General features: G+C 35.7%; 3 protein-coding genes across 3 annotated transcripts in view; all 3 read right to left on the bottom strand.

Moving 5' to 3' along the window:
* Positions 1 to 8525, bottom strand: part of LOC128167426 (uncharacterized) — a 41383-nt gene extending 32858 nt beyond the window's left edge. The window contains exons 1-9 of the mRNA XM_052833144.1: positions 8416 to 8525; positions 7638 to 7730; positions 5315 to 5373; positions 4861 to 5028; positions 4471 to 4573; positions 4190 to 4342; positions 3793 to 3879; positions 3340 to 3462; positions 2104 to 2181 (exon numbers count right to left, since the gene is read on the bottom strand). Of these exons, the coding sequence (XP_052689104.1) occupies positions 2104 to 2181; positions 3340 to 3462; positions 3793 to 3879; positions 4190 to 4342; positions 4471 to 4573; positions 4861 to 5028; positions 5315 to 5373; positions 7638 to 7730; positions 8416 to 8430 (879 nt within the window). The 5' untranslated portion in view covers positions 8431 to 8525. The remainder of the gene's footprint in view (positions 1 to 2103; positions 2182 to 3339; positions 3463 to 3792; positions 3880 to 4189; positions 4343 to 4470; positions 4574 to 4860; positions 5029 to 5314; positions 5374 to 7637; positions 7731 to 8415) is intronic.
* A 4597-nt stretch (positions 8526 to 13122) lies between these two features.
* On the bottom strand, positions 13123 to 19760 carry LOC128167831 (acid sphingomyelinase-like phosphodiesterase 3b). Its single transcript, XM_052833757.1, has 6 exons — positions 19651 to 19760; positions 18043 to 18253; positions 17564 to 17814; positions 16376 to 16539; positions 15798 to 15978; positions 13123 to 15114 (listed from the first exon to the last, which is right to left on the bottom strand). Exons 1-6 carry the CDS (start codon positions 19721 to 19723, stop codon positions 14477 to 14479), a joined length of 1518 nt encoding a protein of 505 aa, XP_052689717.1. The 5' UTR covers positions 19724 to 19760; the 3' UTR covers positions 13123 to 14476.
* Positions 19761 to 19952: 192 nt separating this feature from the next.
* On the bottom strand, positions 19953 to 25626 carry LOC128168231 (lipoamide acyltransferase component of branched-chain alpha-keto acid dehydrogenase complex, mitochondrial-like). Its single transcript, XM_052834419.1, has 11 exons — positions 25545 to 25626; positions 24773 to 24872; positions 23967 to 24042; positions 23563 to 23744; positions 23080 to 23213; positions 22835 to 22940; positions 22307 to 22605; positions 21881 to 21958; positions 21426 to 21617; positions 20766 to 20837; positions 19953 to 20534 (listed from the first exon to the last, which is right to left on the bottom strand). The coding sequence occupies exons 1-11, from the start codon at positions 25605 to 25607 to the stop codon at positions 20367 to 20369; spliced, it is 1470 nt and encodes a 489-aa protein (XP_052690379.1). The 5' UTR covers positions 25608 to 25626; the 3' UTR covers positions 19953 to 20366.
* Between the last annotated feature and the right edge of the window lie 22 nt (positions 25627 to 25648).

The raw sequence follows: 25648 nt of genomic DNA, 5'->3' as shown, positions 1-25648 counted from the left end.
GCATTGGCTGGAACAGGTTGTCGCCTTTGATTTTAATTCGTTTCACCCATATCAAATCAGGAGAAGAACCTTCTCCCTACACCGTTTTTGTACATGTACCATGTTATGCCTTTTGTAATGTCCCGGCGTCTTTTGGGCGAAATAATTATAGAAGTTTGCTCCTTAGGTTTTTGGTAGCCAATTTAAGTCACCTATAATCTTAAAATTCTGCATCACATATTAATTCTAGCAGTATACTTATATTTTACAATGCCAAATAAACTTCATTGAATAAAATTGTTTTTTTTTATAAATTACATTTTTACATAGTCTAGTAATTAAGGGACTATATTTTGTGGCGGAATGTTTTAAAGAAGGAAATGAACAATTTTCATAACTCACTAGTTTTAGAGTACTGTTACTTTAGCTTCCTAATTTTCAGTGCAGACCAAAGTCTTGGATAGTTTGTATAATACGATAAATTCATGATGTTCTAAAAACATATTTAAGCAATATTTTTATATTTCTATCGATATATTTTGTAATATTTAGCTTATATTTCATAGAAGTTAAGAAAAAATTAACTCCAATATTTTCCTAAAATAAGCTTATCTTACGCTTTATCTCATTTTTTTTTAGATGTGACCTTTACTTGTTTTACTTTTAAATGAGACATTAAATGTATGTCTGTTTGTTTGCAAAGTTTTGGAAAGATGACATTACTATAATTTGTTTAATTTGCGTTATAATTTGTTTACTACAAAATTTTGTAACATCTGTTGTTGTGTTTATTATGTTCTGGCCTTTAAAGCCACCAGTAAAGCAAGAATTCGCAAACTTAGACTTAAATTTTATTTTTATAGTCACTACATGTGTTCAATTTCATACTGTATTAAAATCATAGCTAAATAATAGTTCAAACTATAAATATTTGTTTGATTTCTTCATATTATCAATTTCCATGTCACACTCAAGTTTTAGCAAAAAATTCAGAAAAATTATTATTACTGTTTGGGGCCCTATATTTCCAAAAAATGCCATGTGACATCACATGGGTCACTTCCTTTCTCGGATGATTGACATAACTATTATTTCAGGAGCCAACCTCCTTAAAAAAAGGATAACAATCGAATATAGCGGGTTAATTTTTTAGATGACATAATATTCTAAACAAAAAATTGAAGAATTGAAAAATGTTAACCAATGCGAAAAGTTTATCCTCATTGATTTTAAAAGGAATGAACTTTTGATTAAAAAATTGACTGATGGTATTTATGATTTCATTCTTACCAGTCTGAGAAGTTGTTTATCCAATTTTAAGTTTGTTGATATGATAGAGGATTTAAAATAAAAACGTAAGCGTCTCACCTCCACCTAACTGCTGTCGGTATGTGGTATGAGTACATTTCAGTTCATAGTTCCGGTGTCGTATACCCAAAGGTCCGTCTTATTATGTTCCTTTTCCGTGATGATGTACATTAAAGGTTCGTTCTCTCCTTTTATTGATGATTAAAGCAATTTATTGAATTTTTCATAGACGTACTGTACCTCTTTTTCATTTTATATTATTTGAAGATGAGTTTGTAACATTCACCAGTTGGCAAATTTTGTATTACCAGAGACATAAATCACATGCATGTTATTTATGTCTCTGGTATTACTGAATTATTTTGTGGATTTAAACATAATTAGAGCGAAGTATGAAGTCGGACAAATAGTCTGCGAAATCAAAAGAATGTCGACAATATCTTGAACACGCTATTTATTTCCTATGTTTTCATATAACATAATGTGTATCAGGATTAGCGGAGATTTCTATGACAAATAAATAAAACCCAACTTTCTTACAAGAGTACAGCCCTGAACGAAGAAAAAGAAAAGTAGTCGCCGCAATCTACTGCTTAACACTTTTGGTTTATCTCACCAGAGCCGTAGGGATACATAGAGAAAATTTTAAAAAAAACTTCTTCTCAAAAACTGATGCAACAATATTTAATATCTATTTTGATATATTAATATTTATGAAACAATATGATACACAATGCAGTTTATGAGGTGTGACCATCCTAATGTTTAGATAATTAAAATAGCCCCAACAAGGTTCTATTAAATTAGAACAATTACCATGATTACAAGCTCCAAAAACAATTCATTCAAATAATGAAGCAAGGCTCTCTCAAAGTTCTTTGAACATTGCCAATACTATTTCATTTATAAAATTTTTAACAAATTCTAATTTTAAGGAAATCAATAACATGCAACAGAATAATTATGATGGGTAAAAGTGAAAGGTCAATATTTCACCCAAACTCGTTAACTTCCAAGAAAAAAACCCACTTTTAATTAAAATATAAGAGACTGTGCTCTCTTTATTGCAAATAATATGACATTTGAATAAGAACAAACATTAGAAATTATAAAATTTTATCTTATTATTAATGAGAACGAAGTCTCAAATTTTCATAACATTGGTAAAAAATGATACCCATTTAATCCTAAACCAAATCATCTTGAAAAGTTTATACAATATGTTCAAAAGAGATATCATTCACATTTTAATGATTTTTGATTAGGAACATATCATCAGGTAGTGTCCAGCCCCCCCCCCCCCCCCCCCACACCCCGCCCACTTCACTTTTCCTCGCAGCAAACAAAGTTGTTTGTAAATTTACTCTCTATTTTCTATAAATTTACTCGTAAATTCTTACTCTCTATGAGGATGTAGTTTTTGTATAGATTTAGTAGATGTTTCTCCAGTAAACATTCACAACGTTAACAGTATGCTGTCTTCTTTCTATTCACCATCTTAGCTAGCCAAGGATTTACGATCCACTCTGGCCCTCGGCACTGTAGAAGAGCAGGATGGATTATAAACCCTTATCTAGCAAAGATGTCTGTTCCTTTGCCTGATAATTCAACACTTTATGGGTAAAAAATATTTTTTCACACATCAGTGAAGGTCCTACATACATGTACTAGTATATTCTATGTACATGTAATGTTATTTAAAACACGTTTATAAAAAAGTTTAAAATGACAGCACAACACACGGTGTGATAATGAGATTTTATTAATAAAGTTTTGCTGTCAGATCATTACATAACAACGATTTACAATGGTTAAATACGAGTCAGAAATCAGAATCAACACGTTGATTTCTAGTAGCTGTGAGGAAGGAGTGTATTCATCTTGACAAATTTCTGAAAAAAAGGACAAAAAATTATCATTACACAGTAAACAAAAGTATAGCATTTACAGTATCTACAACGTACAGGTAATGAGCAGAAACTAAAAGATTTGTAAACAAAGTTATGCTTCTTGATGCACAGACTCCTCATTGACCAGTTATCTCCCCTTTACCTTGTTTTCTTCTATGGTAGCTGCCCAGTCCTCCTTGACGATCTGTGGGATCGCCTTCAGAATCACAGCTGTGGCATTGGCAGCGTTCGTCTGGAATGTCTTCATCACATTCTCTACATTCACCTGTAATACCACAGCCTCATCTTTAACAGATCTACATGCACCAGTCCAAAAATACTCACAGCCTTAAATCTTTGTCCTCATAAACTGCCATTACAAAACCAATCAACAAGTGGAATTATATCAAAGAGCAATTTCCTTCACTAAAAGAGTTCTAGAAGAAAATAACATCTGTTTTGCTGATGATCTCCATACGTTAGAGGATTCTGAATTAACAGGGTATTATTTTACTGAGTTAGACTCTCCGCTTCCTCAGATTTAACTCAGCGCTTCCTCCGATTAAACTCACCACTTCCTCAGGTTAAACTCATGGCTTTCTCAGATTAAACTCACCGCTTCCTCGTCATCCTTCCAGCTGTCGTAGTCTGTTACCAGGGCGAGTGCTGCGTAACACAATCCTAACTCCTTGGCCAGGATCACCTGGAGTAACCAATTCTTTATTATTCATCATATCACCTTTTGATATTACACTGCAATGATTTCAAAATAAAAAAAAACAAGGAGAGAAAGGAAGAGGTAGATCTCAGATACTGTTATATAATGCAAAGCATGAAGGAGAGAGAGAGAGAGAGAGAGAGAGAGAGAGAGAGGGGGGGAGAAAGAGAGTTCTGGTACTATTGTATTGTCATGTTGATGCAAAGCATTGAATGAGAAAGAAGAGGGAGAAAAGAGATAGAGAAAGGAGGGAGAGACAGAGGGCAGAAATAGGGGAGGAGTAGTTGATGGAGACCTCGGGTACTGTTGTCATGTTGATGCAGTGTGCCCCCCAGGAGTTCCACAGCTTGCTCTCGGCACGGGAGGAGAAGCGTGGACCCTCTATTGTCAACATGGTCCCCTTCTCATGGCAGGATATACCGAGCTCTTTGGCACAGTTGTATAAAATCTGCAAAAAAGGAAGTCTCCTCATGAATAACTAAATGCATAATACTCAACATTCTTAAACAGAGATATATTTTAATTGCCGTATAATTGGGTTTATAAGAAGGGAATAATTTCCCAGCATTTCTGCACCTTTCTTGATCTGGGACAGAAAGGCTCGGCCATTGGTAGATGGCAAATCCCGGGGGGAGATGTTGGCTCACCATCAAAGAATGTCTGCTGGCGTTTCTGTGTTCTATGTAAAACTAGAGGCATTAGTTAGACACAATAATAAAATACTGTAAAAGCATACATTACATTACATGGGGGGAGGCAAATTGTGCTGTTTTGTGATCTAAAATGGCTGTATAAGGTTCAGATTCACTGTTTCAAAATGAACAATAACAAACAAATAACCATACAAAAATTTTGTTGTAATTTTGTTGCTAATGAAATGTATTTTTTTACCAAACAAATATTTCTGCATTTACTGTGTCAAATACAAGCAAGATGCCTGGTTTAACAACAACAGATGTACCTCACCTGTCAATGAACTGGTCAATGACCACAATGTCTGCGGGGTGCATGTCCGGCTGTAGGGAGCCACACGCGGTGGTCACCAGGAGGTGGGTACAGCCCACCTGGTGGAGGGCCCACAGGTTGGCACGGTAATTCACATTGGTCGGGTTTATCTTGTGGCCACGCCCATGTCTGAGAAATCAAAAAACAATATGTCAGATAGATCTGGAAAGGATAAAATGATTCTCGGGCTAAAAGACCTCGACAAGCTCACTTTGATCTCAGTCTCACTTCTCCACTTTATGTTTCTATCAAAAAATGAGATTAAAATCAAGTGAGCTCATCTTAGTTTTATTGCCCTGGAGCCCATCCCTTCAGAGTAAGAAAAAAATGTTTAGGAGTGAAGAAGAGGATAGACAGGCAGTGGTAGTAGGTCACTCAGGTAACCTGTAAGTAAGTGTGTGTGAAAACCACTCACCTGGAGAGAAGAACACAGGCTACTCCTTCTATTTCACCGCAGATCAAAGCATCAGAGGGCTAACAACGAGAGACCGGCATGACATCAGACAAGAAGCAAAGGTTTCTGACTCAATATGCATTTACAAGCTTAAATCAAAGCAACAGAACTGGGAAAATTTAGCTTTCCTCTAATAAATATCTAGCTAAGCTTCAAGAAAAATAGTCACAGACGGCTTGGTAACAACTCATTGATTTAGGGAAGAAAAAACATAATGAACATTTATGGAAAATTTATTAAAATATTGGACAACTGAGTTGCATCCATGCTACTGTCAATGAAAAATGCAAATCTAGAGTTTCAAAGTTAGCTGCCTATTGTCAAGTCTTGGGTTTGAGCAGGCATTTTCAGAGTTTTCACCAATACCAAGCACAATCACAAAGAATGGCAACAAAATGTTAAGACCGGTGTAAAGTCACAGTACACCAATAACGACTCACGGCATGAGCTGCTTAGTTTTGTTTTGATGTTGCTATTGGTTCTGTTTACTCACAGAATACTTACTGATTCAATTTCCTCACATAAATGCAATGCTTAAGGAATAAAGAATCATTCTTTGAGCATTATGAGGTGATAATTTCAGTCGAGGCATGGTCAAATCCAATAAAGCCTGAAGGGCTTTATGATAGATTTGACCACGCTCCGGCCAAAATTATCCCATCATAATATTCAAAGAATGATTCCTTATTACTGATATTTATATTATTTTCAATTTGTACACTTTAAAATAACATTATTTTAAAACCCCTATTTTTCTTATGTATCACATGCTATGTATTACTACGTGGCACAGCCAATACCGTTTTCCGGTTATGCTATTAGACACGCCCATTTTGCATCAGTCATGTTTTATGAAGTTATTGGGTTTTAGGGTTCAAAATTGATCTGTAATGTTATCCCAGACAATGACAGTTAAAAATGGAAATACATGTTTATTAAATTAATTGCAATTCCAGATTGAATTTATTTATAAATATGTTTTTACTCATAAATATTGTATTCAAATACATGTAGTCATATAGAGCCTTAAAGGACCACATATGATGTGGGCCTAGCTTGGCCCCTTAAAATGAGCATCATCAATTTACTGCAGTTCTTTGCTTCTATTGTACAGGTATTTGTGAAATTTTTTCATAATTTTCATTTTGATCCCACGATTTTGAAATATGATATCAAAAAGTTAACCTTTTCCCACCATTTTCGTGTTTTTGGCATAAAATGGCTTGTTTTTAAGCAATTTTTCTTTTAAGTGGGACACCTTCATATTGTGATACTTTAAATAAAATTAAACAATATGTTTGCATTCGAAATTGTTACCTGGCAGCGTAGAGTAATTTGTTTGAGTGATAGCCGCGATGCTGCAAGTCATGAGTTCGAATACCGCTGGTCCTTCTATATTATTTTACCATTTCAAAATATTTTGAAACATATTTTTTGGCATCTTCACAACGTCAAGGTTTTGTGATTACGGAACTCCACACTCTTCACACACTCTTTGTGTGGAGTTCCGTAATCACAAAACCTTGACGTTGTGAAGATGATTTTTTGGTCAAATATTAACAATAATTGTAAAATTTAAAAATTCTGAAACGGTGGAGAGTATTTTGACTATAATTTACTTTTATCCACATCAATATCAACAGAGGCATGTGCAACACTCGTCAAAATTTGTGTTGCAGGTACATAGGGAATTTTGGCAAGCACTCGCAACCGCTCGCTTTGTTGAACATGCCTAAGGTGCGGCATACCACCTTATGAAAACATTAAGGGATTGGTTGAACAAACAAAATATTTTCAATAAAGATGTATATCTATTCAAGACTTTTAAGTGACAAAAAGTATGTTCTTGTTCGAAGCATTGCTCTATATTTCCCGCTCAAATAAAGATTAAAAAATGCCAATTTTTGACGATTTTGATTGTGTGTAATGATGTCAATTATGACATCATATTCTGCCACTGAGTGCAAATAAATCAAATAAATAGGTGAAAAACATATATTATATCAGCTATTTTTGAAAATAACAACAATTTATAGTACCTGAAACACTTTTGTACTTTTAAAACGTTACAAATTACCGGGGTCGTTGACTCATACCATGTAATATTATGGCCTGTTTGTTTTATTGCATGGCCAACTTTTACTCCAGAAAGATTTTAATTAGTTTTAGTGGGAGGGGGGCCTTTAATTAGTACTAAATGATTTTATAAGTCTTTATTTTCAGGAAAGGAGGGCAGGGAGCACAAACTGATATCTCAAACTCCGTAATAAGTACATCTACATACCTTTCCGTACGGAGTGTCCACGGACACTTCCTTTCCGTTCTTCAGGATTTCTGGATTGGACAGTCCAGATCCTCCTATGATGCCTATCTTCACCTGCAGAAACAAAATGAAAGTCCGAAATGCATCCCAAAATGTTGTCTCTTGAGGGTCTTTATAATTGGTCAATAAAGAAATTAAAATTGAAATTGGATATTAACAAAGATAATTAACTTTTCCACATGCCTGGTAAACCCAGATTTGGAAATTAAACAAGGTGTTTTAACATATAGAAATTAAATCATTAATACAGAGAAATTACTTCATTATCAGGAGATTGTTAGGAGGGCAACTACTATACCCATTTCCATCCAACCCCCATCCACACCTATCATTCTACATGCAATTATGCATCATCTCTACAGAATCATTGCCTGGTGGTGCTTGTATAAATAGTTGGATCCGCGCCTGGTTATACCCCGGTATTCACAACCTACTTTCACATGACCCGCATGCATTCAAAGACTCAAAAGAGGACAAAATCAGAAACAACGCCCATGTGGAAGAGCCATTCCGTAGACTGGAAAAGTGTATGTTGACCATGCATCCGCTCAATATCCTAAACATGTGGCCAATAATTTATAATAAGTTAATTGTTGCAGGTGCAGGACCCGTGCACCCCTGCATGTGCAATCGATTGTTAATTCAGTGACAAACCTTCGAGATACTGACAATGTCATCATCCATCGTCAACCAAAGTATACAGAGTCTACGACCCGACAGGCCGAGATCTTACACTTACCTTGTCTGTTGACATGTTTCAAGATTTCTCCGATCGCTCTATTTAATAGAGTTGCCTCCCTGAATAGTCTATTGAATTCAATAGTTTCAATGGCACATGCATGTATTATTAGAATGATTATGCAATATAAACCAGTTAAAAAAACCGGAAAAAAATCGACCTTCTTGCACGAACAACATTATTTGAAATCTGAGAGGTGATATCACCGATATCAATAATATACATTTAAATTTAAAAAATAATGAGGGGATTAAGTTTATCATTTCAAAATTATTAGTTTTTAAAATCCCGGGCCATTTTAACAAATAACACGCTTAGGGGCTTTAAAATCAGTAACGTTAAGTGTATAGAAAATAAATAACGTAGTTCTTTCTATAACTCCAGAACAGGGATCGTTTTTTCGGTTTGGCCGATCAAAACGCGGGCAGCGCTTTTATATAATATCACGTTTGATAGATGGTCAGTTGATTTGTGAATATTATGGGCCGTGATCAAAGATTCCCCACGTTGGTTTTACAATTTTTGACATTCACATCAACGTCAATGAATAATTCACTTGTCAATACAGGCCCAACTAGTTCTAAAAGATAAGTGATTAAGGAGAGTAAAATGCCTATGTGAGGACAGATAAGATACTGTAAAAATTAAAATAACAAATCTGATAAAAAAAAATTCTAAAATTATTGAAAACAACATAAAATGGACTATGACACATGATCTTGTAAACGGATTTAGACTTTTCACATCTGCGTATCCATGTCCATGATTATGAAATCCTCTCTATCTCTCTCTCTCTGTTATAGTACTTATTAACTTATTCATCCGAACAAATACATGTGTATAGCTAATTCGTTCGAACAAATCCTAATTCGTCCAAACAAATAACTTATTCCTCCGAACAAATAATTTAATTTTTTTTCATCCGAAAAAATCGTAATTCGTCAGAACAAATCGTAATTCGTCAGAACAGATAAGTTACTCGTCAGAACAAATAAGATTTATTTATGTTTTCATCTAGCCTTTCCACGCCGCCGTACAATCATTCATGTACTTGGTGGATGTAAATATAAATTATTATTCCGTTATAACAATTCGGATCGTTTTCACTTTCTCAGAATTTAGTGTTTAGGAAAATAGAAGTTAAAGAACTTTCATCTTTACTTCCGTGACCACATACATACTGGGATGTGTTTTTGCGAACAATAAGCCATTGTGGATATTGTGCATTGATAACAGTTATTTTTTCGTAGCTATTGAAGGGATTAAATAGTTACTTTCCCTCTGCTTAAACTCGCCGACATGATTTAAGCGAAAAATAAAGCAAGCGTTAGAAAAATAGCGTATATTTTCATTAAGAAAAATCCATCATCAGCGAAAATGAAAAACCGTGAAAAAAACACCCCGTGAAATTAAGACATTCGTTATAAAGACGTTCACAGTATGGAACGTTCTCTTTCTGTAGTCATGCCTACATGTACAGAGAAATAAATCCTTATATTATTAAAAATGGAGCAATTACAGATTTTTATTTTTATAAAAATATGCAGCTCATTTTGCTTGAAAGTATACAGAGGTCATTATTTCGCAGGTGTCATTTCTCGTCATGTAAGATGTGCGGATTTCAAAGGTCATGTTATTTTTTCTACAGTCTAAAGAGTCATATTTCAACATCAAATCATGACCCACCCGCTAACATTTGACAGGGGTCGTTATTCGTTTTGTACCGTCATTAAAGATGGTTTTATTTTCAAGTGAAAACTCGCGAACTCATTATTTTATTGGAACTCTCAAAGCTTTCATTACATAGATTGAAAATAAAACTGTTTTATATATTTCATAGTACCTCATGTACATGTATACATACTTATGAAAAATGTCTTTAATATTCAGTATCCTAACAAATAAAAACAAAGGCTATACATATATGAATACATATAAAACACTAGTACTTTTACTCATGTATTTGAAATATGAAAACAAGAGGCCCATGGGCCACATCGCTCACCTGAGGAACAATAGGTATGATAAAATCAGCTTAATGGAGTCTTATACAAACTATCAGGACAATGTATAATAATACATGTAGATCCTGTATAATTAAAAACCCTTTTTTCCTTTGAATATTCTTATGTTTATAATCATTAGTCCCTTTTCTAACAGGATGATTTTATAGTCATATTATATGTTGAGTATTGCAGTTCTCAAAAAGATCCTTAACAATATAATTTATATATGGGATATAAACGTACATCAAACTCTGAACCTTCTCGGGAGGCCAAAGAATTGTCCTGGGGCCAAAGTCTTAACAATTATGAAGAATCATCTGGCTGATTAGTTTCTGAGATTTACCCTATATATTCCTTTGTTAAACTTTGACCCCCCCCCCATTGTGGCCCCACCCTACCCCTGGGGATCATGATTTTCACAACTTTGAATCTACACTACCTGAGGATGCTTTCACACAAGTGTCAGCTTTCCTGGCTGATTAGTTTCTGAGAAGAAGATTTTTTAAGATTTACTCTGTGTATTCCTATGTAAAACATCGACCTCCCATTGTGGCCCCACCCTACCTCCGGGGGTCATGATTTTCACAAATTTGAATCTACAGTACCTGAGGATGCTTCCACACAAGTTTCAGCTTTCCTTGCCGATTAGTTTCTGAGAAGAAGATTTTTAAAGATTTACTCTATATAATCATATGTTAAACTTCGACCCCCCCCCCCCCCCATTGTGGCCCCATTCTACCCCAAGGGGTTATTATTTTAACAACTTTGAATCTACACTGCCTGAGGATGCTTCCGAACAAGTTTAGCATTGCCGGCTGATTAGTTTCTGAGAAGAAGATTTATAAAGATTTACTCTATATACTCCTATGTTAAACTTCGATCCCCCATTGTGGTCCCACCCTACCCCCGGGGGTCATGATTTTCACAACTTTAAATTTACACTACCTGAGAATGCATCCACACAAGTGTCAGCTTTCCTGGCTGATTAGTTTCTGAGAAGCTGATTTTTAAAGATTTACTCTATATATTCCTATGTAAAACTTCGACCCACCATTGTGGCCCCACCGTACCCCAGGGGTAATGATTTTCACAACTTTGAATCTACACTACCTGACGATCCTTCCACACAAGTGTCAGCTTTCCTGGCCGATTAGTTTCTGAGAAGAAGATTTTTTAAAATTTACTTTATATATTCTTCGATCCTTCATTGTGGCCCCACCCTACCTCCGGGGGTCATGAATTTCACAAATTTGTATCTACATTACCTGATGATGCTTTCACACAAGTTTCAGCTTTCCTGGCTGATTAGTTTCTGAGAAGAAGATTTTTAAAGATTTACTCTATATATTCCTATGTTAAACTTCGACCCCCCATTGTGGCCCACCCTCAGGTGAGCTAAAAAGGTGTTAAGTTTACAATACAATAAGTTGTTAAAGTTGGTTTCTGGAAGAACAGACTTTGAAAATTTTCTTCATAAATATTGACATTTTTTTTACTTTTTTAATCTTTAGTTTTTAAGATCTGTGTACAAACATAGAATTGTGAGCAAATCTATGTATCTTGCTTATAATTCGAAGTTTAACACTCAAATATGGTTAGTAAAAAGAAATTGTAAACAATTAAACACAAGAAACATGCACTACATGTATAACAAATAAAGAACACAATTTATTTTTTCGAAATGAATCATATATATGATACATGTATATACCTACATATTTCCGTCAGCGATATCAAACTCTATTTAAACTGAATAAACTCGAGAAAATGCCGAGCATCTCAACAAAACCTATTGCATTAATCTTCCATTACGCAAAAGATAATGCCGAATTACCGAGAGAATGAATTGTATTTTAGTACCCCTACATCAGATTTTGCTTAATTTGCGCAGGAAAACAGTTAACTGTTTGATTCACCGAAGTCTCTGTTTGATTTGATACGTAAAAATCACGAAATACAGACGATAGTTTCCAGGTTACAAAGCATAAATAATGAAAACGATACGAAAATCAGAACAAGCTAACACCAACGTCATGTGTGAAAACTGTCAACGCATTGAAATATTTAGCCTCAATTTACTTCACAAAATCGGCACCACTATATTTTGCATGTTTCAAAATTTCCCTTCATACGCGAACTGTTGCACAACAAGCAATTTCATCATAGTCCGATCGACCCTTTTTCGTACAATGTCATGGCTGCTTGAAACAAAGAACCTCGTTTTAGAAGTATGGAATCATTTTACCGGATGCCGAACCCGAAGCTATTAAACTGATTGAAACACGCCTTTCCTTTATTATTATTTTCGTAATAACTCAAATTTGAAACAGAATTACACCTTAATTTTTGCAATTTATATTTTCCTTCCCATAAGGATAATTTATGCTAAACTGCGTTGAATTTGCATCGGTAGTTCCTGAGAAGAAGATTTTTAAAAATGCACCCCCCTTTTTCTACAGTTTCAAGGTTTTCTCCGCTTTGAATGCAGATCGGACTTTTATTTCTGCAATTTATATTCGCCCTCCCATAAGGATGCTTTGTGCCAAATTTGGTTGAAATTGGATAAGCGGTTTTAGAGAAGAAGTTCAAAATGTAAAAAGTTTACAGACGGACAGACGGACAGACGGACGGACAGACGGACGACGGACAAAATGTGATCAGAATAGCTCACTTGAGCTTTCAGCTCAGGTGAGCTAAAAATGTCTGTACGTACATGTATGTTATTTCAAACAACATTTTATCAAAAACAAATGGTTACGTAAGAATATCATCAGGAACTTCGTTGCAATGATTTATCTGTGATACATTTCTGTTGTCATACATAATATTTCTATAACAAATTTTAATTTTATTTAATGACAGAAAATGATACATCTCAAACTTACAAGATACCCATACACACACAGTTATACTGCATATTCTAAAAATCAAATACAAGGCATCACGTACACTTATATAGGTACATGTAATTTAAACTCAGAACCAGAAAGTGTCCAGTAAGCACAGGTACCTCATGTTATCGGGAGAAACGTCTGTGAGAAGGTGAAGGTCAATGTCTGTAGTTATTTAACACCACTCACATTCTAACTCAATCTCAAGACACATACAAACACACACACACACACACACACACACATACACACGTAAGGCCGTAACAGACAACTAGGCTACAACAAAGGCTATGTATAGGAAGCTATTGCACTGGTTATTTGGTTTTTTATTACACTATATTTTACAACTTAGCACCAACACTGCTCCCATGGCACAAATTGCAGTACTGTACAAAATAGATAGAATACAGGCATTATTTATGTAACAGGGTAATATGTTTGTTTGTTGCTTAAATATTTTTAAAAATCAGCAATACCCTTTATTCCAAATCTTGAATCAGACACGTTGACATATGGACCTCCGTGAGATTATAAAGCAATGACAATGCTATCACAGAATTTGAAAATCAAATTGATAATCATTTTAAGCACATAATGTTGATGAGAAACATTGAAATTAAAGTACATTCTCTTATTTCATGAACCAGCATTAACCATGGAATGTAGAACTAGGAAAAATGGGGGGGGGGGGGGTGGTCAACGGTTATTTGAGTATGCACAGGATAGTCCGAGTCTTCTTTTTGGTAATTTTATAATGTAATTTTAAGAAAGATAAATTCTGCGGTTGGACCCCCTGACCCCCCTCCTACTAGATCCATGAAGAGTGATGACAATGAAGAAATTGAGCATTAGTTAGGCACTTATAATATATCCAGTAGTTCTTTATTCAGCCCCCCCCCCTCCCCCTTCAGAGTATTGGGATCACAATCTTTTATAATATCACAGGCTCCTTATAAACACACCACAACTGTTACATGCCTATAGTAATGTCAAACCCTATTAATCATTCAGGAAATGGAGTTACTGGTATGTGTACATTAACACCTATTAGGTAAAATAGAATCTTCAGTTGATTTTAGTACCCGTTAATCTTAATCAAGTCTTTTTGATCTAATTACGGTACTACATGTCACTGTAGATGAAAAAATTACTTTAAGGAAATGTCTAATTAATCGGTCCTCTTCCAAGTGAGTTGGAAAACCTTGAGAAACGGTAGGGTATGAAATGTCGCCGGCGTCTGATACAAATGATGCCGACAACAATAAATAGAATAAAGACGACTGCCGCCAGCCCGACGATGATGTAGATGTATGTTTTGCTCACTGGACGGCGGTGATGGGTGGGTGGAGAAGGATGTGGCATCTTTGTGGTTTTGGTGGGGTTGACGGTTTTACAGAGGTCAAAGTTCATTCGCTCCAGCTCGGTGATGGAGCAGATATGAACCATCTTACAGTCCAAGTCACACGCTGGATTCACAGCCTGGCTCACAGAGTTGTAAGTCAGGTATTTGGAAAACATCACAGAGTTATCACTGTTGAAGGAAAGAGCCAGATTAAGCATGGATTTTGGACTCAAGTCCCCTACATTATAGTCTTTCTTGGCGTCGTACTCTAGAGTCCAATTTGCCGTTCCCTTGATGAGGGAGGCCAGGTTGAGGTAGTATTGCTGGTAGTTGAGGACAGTGCCATCCATCCTGTTGTACGTGTACAGTCTGATGGACGGGTTGTTAGCTCCCACCCCAGCCAGACTACTGTTCCAGGGAGTGACTGCAGGGGCCAGGAACAATACACCAATGGGGGCACCTGTAAGTCAAAGTAACGACTGAGTAATCTGTCTACAACAATCTAATATACGACACGATAAGAAATTACTTTCTGTACCTTTTATGGCAAATGCAATGACCTATAAAGTCAGTTTAGTCACAACATACGAAACATACCATTAATTCATTTTCATGCTGTAACTGCTGCAAATTAAATTCATATAAGACAAATATTTCTAGAGCCTTTATTAAGGAGCTCTCCTATTGTAGATTACCTTTATCAAGGAGTTCTCCTATTGTAGATTACCTTTATCAAGGAGCTCTCCTATTGTAGATTACCTTTATCAAGGAGCTCTCCTATTGTAGATTACCTTTATCAAGGAGCTCTCCTATTGTGGATTACCTTGATCAAGGAGCTCTCCTATTGTAGATTACCTTTATCAAGGAGCTCTCCTATTGTAGATTACCTTTATCAAGGAGTTCTCCTATTGTAGATTACCTTTATCAAGGAGCTCTCCTATTGTAGATAACCTTTATCAAGGAGCTCTCCTATTGTAGATTACCTTTATCAAGGAGCTCTCCTATTGTGGATTACCTTGATCAAGGAGCTCTCCTATTGTGGATTACCTTGATCAAGGAGCTCTCCTATTGTAGATTACCTTTATCAAGGAGCTCTCCTATTGTAGATTACCTTTATCAAGGAGCTCTCCTATTGTAGATTACCTTTTGGATCTTTTAGAATCCTGTAGCTGTCTGTGTGTTCGTGCCCGTAGATCTGGGAGGTTATGACGTCCGAGAAATTCTGCAGGATGCGAACATATTGCGTGTTGAATTCGTTGTAGAACCACATGAGATCAGAGTACTTCTCAAACAATCCGGGCGGGACATGGGATAAAAGAATGACCTGGGGGGACAAGAAATGTCATCAGAATATATAACAATGAACAATAAAGGGGTGAGATAATAATATTCTATAATTACTGTAAATAAAATGGTGACATGTGGTGTGAGTATTATTCCAATTCTTATTTCAAATTTCATGTATATTACAATGAAATTAAATTTAATGTAAGATTAGTTAGTCTTTATTATTAACAACAATAATGGAAAGTGTCTTATTTAATTTCAGGTTACAATCCTGGTTTCATGTTTGTATGAAAATAAAAGATGTTGCTGGAGTAAGAACGATCCAGTTCCTCATACCAAGAACCTTTTCTCTTTGACTTTGTTTGGGGCTTTGGGGAACTGGCATCATGCTTACTCCCTCAGATACACATATTAACTGAGTACTAAGCACTGACCTTTTCATTGTTCTTTCGTGCATCACTGAGCGTGGCGGTCATCCACTGGAACTGCTGGGCTGGGTCGGCCGATTTACCGGTCAGCTTGTTCTGGGAGTACAGCAGGTTGGTGTTCAGTCCCATGACGCGAAGTCCAGGCCGAATCAGGGTCGAGTAATAGCCCCCTGTATTCAACCACCACAAAACTTATTAGAATAGTCTGAATTTACATTTCTTTTGTCTTTACATCTACAGCATTAATCGTTGGTTGTACAACAACATGCTTTATGAAATCAATAAACAATTCATGAGTAATAGGTTTAGGTAAAATAACATAAATTTCCATTATCATTTCCAAACCTAGCTGCAGGACTGTAGCTCCCGGTCTGAAAAAATTCAGATGGACGACCTGGGAGCTACAGTGCCTCCCATAGTAAAAAACTGCAATTTACGGCGCACAAAAAAATGCGCTAGGTTTGGACTGATTAACCTTATTTTCACACAAATTCTGTAAAAATAATTAGTACCATTAAATTCTTTAGTAAATTTACTACTGACGTCGTCACTTAACTTGTCTCAGATTTTCTCTTAACATGATAACCGACCTCGGAAAATGAAGTATGTTAATTTACGTCGAGATCGAGAGTCGCCATTTTTAAATGTAAACAAACTTGCACCACTTCAATTTACAAAGCTGGTGATGGTGTTTAAAAGACTATCAGAAGTAAGTGAAGTGACGATATCTGTAGTAAAATGTCCGAGGAATTTTTTGGGATCAAATATTTGTACAGAATGTGTTCATAAATGAGATTAATAAGTCCAAAACTAGCGCATTTTTTTGTGCGCCGTAAATTGCAGTTTTTTACTATGGGAGGCACTGTAGCTCCCAGGTCGTCCATCCGAATTTTTTCAGACCGGGAGCTACAGTCCTGCAGCTATTCCAAACCATGTTTTTTAAATATACATGTAGCGTATGTACATTTACCGATATGTCACCAGGAGTTTACAGGAGTGTACTACGTGACTGTTAGTCTTAAAATGGGCCTCAGAGGCCAGTGGTTAGAACATTGACAAGGTGCACCAGAGGCCCCATGTTTGAGTCCCAGTTGCATCTTAATTTTTAAACAACTTTTACATATGTGGTGCTGTTTTGGTGACATATATATATATCAAGATATCAATTGAGTGACAAGAAAAATCTATACTGACCTGTCTGGAACTGGGCAGCCGTGACATTTGTCAGAAGCTTGTCAAAGTGGGCTTGATGAAGGATGGTTGTGTAGTAGTCGGAGCCCGGGGCGGGGGGATAGGCGTCCGCGGGGTACTCGTCATGGTTACCCAGCACAGGGTAGATGGAGGTGTTGGGGAACACGGACCGCAGGAGCAGTGAAATGTTGCCAATGTTCTGTGCATTCTTTTGTAGGTCAAGGGTACTATCTGGCACATGTGGGACACTGTCTCTATGTAAAGGTGTAATCAAATCACTAATTAAAACACAAATGTAATTAAATGATGTTATCAATTAGCGACTACACTCAGCCTGGATACATCATCAATATATTAATGTATACAACAAATTCTATGAAGGCCAATTACCTAATCTCAATCAATCAGTTTTAACTAAATCTGTGCACCTTTACCTTTACCAACCTACAAAGTCATAATAAATACAGCACTCCAATACTAACCCTGTCCATAGTATAAAGTCTGGGTCTGGGTGGAGCCTCTTCATGGCTGCTGTGGCTGACAGGATCAGACGCCACGGTGAATCACACTGATAGTTTCCATAGATACTGTTACTATAGCTACCATCCGAGGAGTCATGACACATCTTCCAGGGATTGCCCTTGGTGCTGTAGTTTGCGTCATAGTGGAAGTCTGTCACTTGCCAGAAGAAACCTGAAATAAACAAAACATCTTCATCCTATTTACCGGTACTTTGCATTTGCAATACTGCATGCATGCATGTTTATGAATTTGTAAAGTTATTGAATAATTATAGTAAGCAAATATTTATTGTTTGATAGGCACAGATTATGCATTTGTTATTGTTTAACATGCAATCTGTATGTCGTTGTAGATTGAGACATGCAGGTGCTTCGTATGGCATTATGTACATTTAATCAGATATTTAATGACAGTTGAACGTCATAAAGGCTGGGGGATCATGGATTTCATCTATATTCTCTGATTCCCATAGAAATTACATACATGTTTTAGGTATCTGATTAAACAAAGAAAATATTAATTAACTTTGGTTTAGTCATTCTAGAGAAGAAACTGAAAACACTATAAGTTAATTACTTTGGACGTCATTCAGTAATGATTGACAAGTCAATAAAGATTATTTGAGAATGTGTTCCTTTCAAGTTTATTCCTGTGTTGACTTTTTTCCCTGATGAGTACATGTAGTTTTTCCACACCTTATTCGATAAGACAGTAAGATAGCATATCGTTTATTTCCAATCAACGGCCAACAGAGAGGAAATTTTACAAGTTTCTATATATTTATTATACAGAAACAGGGAAGATGTACAATGTAGACAACAATAAATCAATATATTACATAATAATTACAAAAGATGTTTGTACCAAATAAACAAATACCCAGGTTGGGTATATTAGGTACTGGTAGTTACCTTAAAAGATTTTACAAACGTAATTGAAGTGTTTATTTAACCACAATACAAGGTACATAATAATTAATAATTTCACTGGTGTTACATAACTATATATCATATACTAATGCCTTAATTATTATTCAATATGTTTGCATGATACCAAGATTGATGAAAAGTGGTTTCACGCTTTTCCAAATTACAAGAAAAGCTGTTAAAATTGCTCTTAGCACAATGACATATATTTTATTAGAAATAGTACATTATTTTATATAGTTTTACATATTTCCATAAGGGTACGACCTGCAACGAATTAATTAGCTGGTTATGTATCAAATACGTCAAACTTCATCTACAGTCTGACAGTTATATTAAAGTGTCTGTCAAGTGCCCCTGTATGATATGTATCTTGTTGAGCACATTAATAATATTGTACTGTTCATATAACGTGTTTCTGTAATTAATATTTTTGTAATAAAAATGTAGCAAAACTCTTTATTGGTAACTTATCCAATTATTCCTACACTCAACTTGGCAAACGGTTACAACAATGTTTTATTATAAATGTACACAGATATGGTCAGCTGATCAGCAGTTCAAAAATCCCTTTAAACATGTCGATAAAAACATTAGACCTACAGATTTTGTAGAGGATAAGATTGAAATTGTCAAGACTACCTGTGTTCCCAGTGGGCTGGCTGGAACAAACGTTAATGATCCAAACTAAGAAGAAAACTCTCTGAGTGTTCATTGCAGTCTTCTACTTTCACATTCCAGTTCAAAGTTCATTGAAGAGTTCGGCAAAGGGAGAAAACTCTTACGTGTCGTGCAAGCCAGTGAAAAAAATCAAATTCTGAAAAATTTCTGCCTCAAAAATGTTGAGTTAAAAGTACTCATTAAAACCATAAAGTTTGAAAATGTATTATGCCAAATAAACGGTAATTGATCATTTCTAATTAGAATAAAAATCAAAACACATCTGATTTGTAATCATTTTATTCAAAATTATGCACACATGATTGTATATCTAATTTCATGAGATTCAGTTCAAAATACACTTATATAGTAATTAGCCACACCAGGTGACAGGAACTGGCTGTACAGCATACAGATGATGTAGGTACATAGTAGAGTCCACTATACATTCCAACAAGAAACCACAGTCAATCACATCGCTAACATTTTTTTGTTGGCATACTCAAATCAATGCAGTGATGTACATAGCCACATTCTCATGATTGATATCATAAAGAATTCCCACCAGTTCCAAATACTGATAACTAACTGTCCACACTGATTTGCAACAGTTCGCAATCTTCCAAAGACATAACGTACATGATAGATGAGCAAACGGAACATGAGGACGCTAAAATCCCTTGATTATCACAGTGAATTCATCGCATGTAGAGGAGCATCAGCCCTGGGTTCTCTAGGTATGACTTCCACAGGTTTGAGAAACGAGCCATGGTGGCGCCCTCTATAATTCTGTGGTCGGCAGACCAACTCACGCACATGATCTCTTTACTGACAACATTACCTTTGTCATCAAAGCGAGGTAGCCTCTAAAAAACAATATCAATACAGTGCTTACCGGTATGTTCAAATCAGTGGGCTTAAATTGCTACCAACATTTAAATAATCAAAAATAAATATTTTTTAATTGTTTTTAAAGTATTTTTATAGATGATATTTATAGAAAAACTTAACAATGAAATCCATGATAATTAGCCAAATGATTGTATTTAACAAATATTGATGAAACCAGAGTTATTAGAAGCTGGGAGGGAACGAACCTGAAGTTTTCCGAGGGCTCCTATAGCCACCTCTGGGGGTAATATCACAGGTCGGGCATAGGTCCCTCCAATCTGTAAATACATTTCCAAAACGTGACAAAAAATAAAAATTCTGAAAAAATCATAACAGACAGTCACTTGTAGGGAGATTTACTAGAAATTATTGTTTATATCTGAAGTATATCTATTATAAAAAGTGAAATTAAAGCACAAAAAAATATTGAAAACAAATCTGACCAAGTCTTGTGATATATTCCTATTAAAAACTTTCATAGAATAAACTCAGAAGTTATACAGATTTATAAATCAATACATTTTTAATATAATATGCAGGTTAAACTCTTTCTCTTTAATAAAACATCTACATATTTTCGTTAGGTTAAAATTTTCGTTGTCTTCAAAAGAAATAAAATTTTGTTGGCATTTAAATTTGTCATATCATAATCTCTGAAATGTACATTGTATTATGTATCAACTCTGTATTTATTGATACTTTGTTTAAAATTCGTCTTGGAATTAATTTTGTTGATTTATACTGCCAATGAAAATAACAAAATTAAGTCCTCAACAAATATTTCTGCTTCTACAGTATATACATTGTAGTTACAGCTGAACATTATAGTGCTAATAAATCCACGTTATCTGCTGGTTACCACGTACCACTCCAATGTTGGACAGAGAGAAAGTCCCACCGGTCAACTCGGCATTGGTCAGCTTTCCCGCCGCCCCGAGGGTCTGCATACGATTAAGTTCAACAGCAATGTCGTAAATACTCAGAGTTTGGACGTTTTTTACGCTGGGTACTACCAAACCTTCTGGGGTATCCATGGCAATACCAATATTATGTGCTGCCTGCAAACAAAGAAAAAAAAATCATTACTTACCACTACTTTGCCAAACGAAACCCTCTGAATGTACCTCAAATCAATATTTAGTATGGCATTGTGTCACATTCAATGTGTACTGTGTTATAAAACTAATATAATCCTTTAACATAATTTGTTTAATTACTTGTGCATTACCAGCATAAATCACTTTATGATTTATACAGGTAAATGTACCTTGTAGGTAATTTGATTTTTACCTTACCTTCTATGTAATGCTTTGGTTTTTACCTTATAAGTAATGTTTTCACAATTGGCATCCACGATAGAGTTCAGGATGGGAAATTCAGTCAAGGCGAGGGAAACAGCCTGCAAACACATAATAATGTCCAACCAGTGACCCAGGTTACAAAATTTCAAAATATTTCTAATTTCAAAGAATGTGACAATTTTTGTATAATTGTCATGTAGAAGAACGAGAACAATGATATATTTCTCCCTACAATAATATAAATTCTCCCTACCTTCACAATGATGGGGATGTACATGTAGGAAAGTGACTCAGAGAAGTAATATAAATTCTCTCTACCTTCACAAAGATTGGCATGTTGGAGAGAAGTAAATTCTCCCTATATTCACAGCGACTATGATAGCTCTTTAGGAGAGAAGTTATTAACTTCTCTCCTAAAGGGCTATGATAATAAAAATTTTCCATACCTTAACAATGATGGGCATGTAGGAGAAACGGACACCGGCGCTCTCAGTGACACTCTTGATGTCCCTCCGGAGCTCTACCAATCGCGTCATATCAATCTCGTCGTTGTACCCGAATGTTGGAATGTGGGCGGCCTCAGTCATCGTCTTCACCATTGCCTTCCTGATTCCTTTGATGACCTCTGTGTGATCTTTTCCAACGGGAATCGTTGCCTCTCTTTTTGCTGGCATGGGTAGAGGTGAGGGTTTCTGGGGTGGGGTTTTCTGGACAGGAGACGGAGCAGCTGGTGCAGCTTTGTCAGCTGTAAATAGATTCTTTCATGAGTACATGTATTAAACATCCATCACTTATTCATCCACTATTTACAAGTACATAAGTGAGTATTTCTTGGCTTTTCTTGGAGTTAACAGCCATTAATTAATCAAGATTTGCAACTTCATGATACAATTAAGAAAATACAGAATCATCAATTTGAAATGAAATTAATTTTCAGTTGAACTTAAAGATCGACAATGCAATTTCTTAAGTACCTGGGCTAGGGGCCTTTGGTGTTTCTTGATCTTTAATGAAGCTAAGAATGTCCTCCTTCAGGACCCGCCCATCTTTACCTGTGGCAGGTACATTCCTCAAGTCAATCTAACAAAACATAAACATCTGAACAACAATCATCTGAAAACAGTTTACAAATTCAGGTAAAATACAGCAGATTGCTTTTACAGCACATTTACTTCTTATCTTTAAAAATCTTGTAGAGTTTTTAATGGTGTTTATGTACCTTGTTTTCCATGGCCAGCCTGCGTACAGCGGGAGTAGCCAGCACCGCTTGAGATTTCATTTTCTGACCAACCCCATACTCATCGTCTGACGAGGAGGTGCTGTCACTGTCGACCGACTCAGAGCTGGAACTGGCTGAAGCAACACACAAACCAACAGCTGATTATGATGCAGGGAAAACTCATACAAAATTTCAGTGCTGTTATATTCATGTGTTGAAAGTTTGTTTTATGAAATTATAAAACAATTTTAATCAGCAAATAATGTATACATCAAGTTAGTGGTTCTCAACAACATCACAAGCAATATTTTTTGTGTTCATTCAACTTCCAAAAACAAGTGATTTGTGTAGATTCTATTGTAGATGTATTTCAAACAAAAAGAAGTATCGGTAGAATAGATACAAAAACCTATAGCTAAGCTCACTTAACCAATTAGTTAAAAGTAGCAATGTTATGACAGAGTTTGTGGTGTTTACACTGACCTGACCCACTACTGAGTTCAATGTCCACCAGGGGTTTCCCAACAAGTGCCACATCATCCACATCATAGTACAGTCGCCTGATGTAGCCGTCGTATCGACTGGTGATCGTCACCGACGCTTTGTCACTCTGTACCTCACAGATACTGTCAAACTGGTTCACATGGTCCCCGACATTCACAAACCTACAGACAGACAGACCCACAGAATCAGACGGGCAGACATTAAAAGGTCATAGGGACACTCATTGGTCACATGGATAAATCCTTAACAAGGAGTGTACAAGGAATGTTGTATATCATGGGCTTGCAAGGAGTACATGTTTTTTATTCAGAACACAGAGAACAAGAGACACAGAGAACAAGAGACACAGAGAACAAGAGACACAGAGAGAGCTGGATACTGACCATTCCTTGATATGGACCTCTCGGATTCCCTCCCCAATGTCTGACAGATTGAACTGTTCAATGTCTCCAAATACCACTGAAATACCAAACAAAGTCTGCAATTTCAATCAATCTAAATATAATTAGACTTGAAAATCCCCTCCTCTATGATATGCTTTGCAAGATCCACTAATAACCCTGTGTTTTGTCATCTCATAGTGACCTTTCAATGCAAATAGCCAATGAAATTGCTGCTGCCAAAATTCTGGCTGGTAGATCTATATATATTACACAATTTTTGCAGAAAAAACTTAACTTAGCATGAAATAGACAACCTAGCATTAGAATCATAAGAGATAAATGAACCATTTTAAGACCTTGAATCTGATTGGGATGTTGTTAGATCTTGTATAGCGAATCACAGAGGAGCGGTTTACAAGTCAAATTTCAATTAGATTGCCATTTCAACTGTACAGGTTATTGAAGTATGTAAAGTAATCACTCCACAATAATTCCAAATCAAAGTGATAATGATAAAAATGAGTCAATGACAATGTATACAAATTAGCTTTTCTTTCTGGTTAATGTACCGGTGCATAAAAATGTGATATTCAATCAGACTAAATGACTTGTAAAAGTTGGTTTTAATACAAATTCTGAATGTAATTTGCCATTTTATAAGCTAACATGAGATGGTTCATGTAGAAGTCTAATCTACCCAGGTATAAATAATAAAACCCTGCACTTTTTGCTCTAAATTATTTACATTAGAGGTATTTCATAAATTAATTGTAGTCAGGACTTGTTATATTCCTGGACATGAATACCTGTACTGGAATGGAACCACTTTGAGTTCCATAGTGCCCGCTCCAGGCTTGGTCTCGCCCATTTTCTATTCACACAAGTTCTCAAATGTCTGCCTTGAATCTGGGGGAAAAGAGTTAGATTTAAATTAAAAATTTGTTAATTGAGCCAAGGCAAAGCTCAGCCTTCTAAAAACTTTAACAACTCAACAAATTCCATACACAAGAAGTGTTTTATAATCTTTATAACATACATGTAAAAAGAAATACAAAGACACATAAGAATCTAACAAGAGAATGCCATTCTAGTCTGAACCCCCCCCCCCCCTCCCCCAATATTTGATAAAATTTTCTAAATATCAAAATAATAATGAAACTGCCAAACAATAATACCGTGTATCCACTTTGGTGGTAATTGTCTAACACTTAAATTGATTTAATTAGGAAATAATGAGGACAGTTCAGAAGCTCAGACAGTTTTAATATTTATCAGTATTCTTCATTATCATGTTGTTCTCCGACCATGGAAATAGCATCAGTTATCTACCCTGCATGACAGTTACACGAAGCTCTACATAAATTATGACTCTATAAAACGAATATGTTTTCAACATCTGACATTCATCCATTATCCGATAATACATGTTTTCAAAACAACACGTTGCACGCTGAATGAATTGTGCTGGACCAGACCTGCCGTAACATAATTAATCGAACTCTCCCATACATAAAAATTGTCATTAGTATAGATTGTTGTAATGGGCAGGTACAAATCAAGTTGTTTTGACATACTTACGACGCATCGGCTTTGCTGCAGGCATTTTCTATATAAACTCCTTGAAACCAGTGAGGATGCCATTGATGAGGTATTCAATGTATGGAAAATAACAGAGGAGTTCC

The sequence above is a fragment of the Crassostrea angulata genome, chromosome 10 (genome assembly GCF_025612915.1).
Source record: "Crassostrea angulata isolate pt1a10 chromosome 10, ASM2561291v2, whole genome shotgun sequence".
Taxonomy (NCBI): Eukaryota; Metazoa; Mollusca; class Bivalvia; order Ostreida; family Ostreidae; genus Magallana; species Magallana angulata.
This window is presented reverse-complemented; position numbering and strand designations above follow the sequence as displayed.

What these genes read in the sequence shown, in the direction of transcription:
- LOC128167831 (XM_052833757.1), bottom strand. Translation starts at nt 19,723, where the DNA reads ATGAACACTCAGAGAGTTTTCTTCTTAGTTTGGATCATTAACGTTTGT. An exon ending in GGCTGCCCAGTTCCAGACAG is followed by an intron (nt 16,540 to 17,563) that starts GTCAGTATAGAT and finishes GGTTGAATACAG; the next exon opens with GGGGCTATTACTCGACCCTG. An exon ending in GATTCTAAAAGATCCAAAAG is followed by an intron (nt 15,115 to 15,797) that starts GTAATCTACAAT and finishes TTTGACTTACAG; the next exon opens with GTGCCCCCATTGGTGTATTG.
- LOC128168231 (XM_052834419.1), bottom strand. Translation starts at nt 25,607, where the DNA reads ATGGCATCCTCACTGGTTTCAAGGAGTTTATATAGAAAATGCCTGCAG. An exon ending in TGCAGCAAAGCCGATGCGTC is followed by an intron (nt 24,873 to 25,544) that starts GTAAGTATGTCA and finishes CTTTTCCCCCAG; the next exon opens with ATTCAAGGCAGACATTTGAG. An exon ending in ACCAAAGGCCCCTAGCCCAG is followed by an intron (nt 22,606 to 22,834) that starts GTACTTAAGAAA and finishes ATCTATTTACAG; the next exon opens with CTGACAAAGCTGCACCAGCT.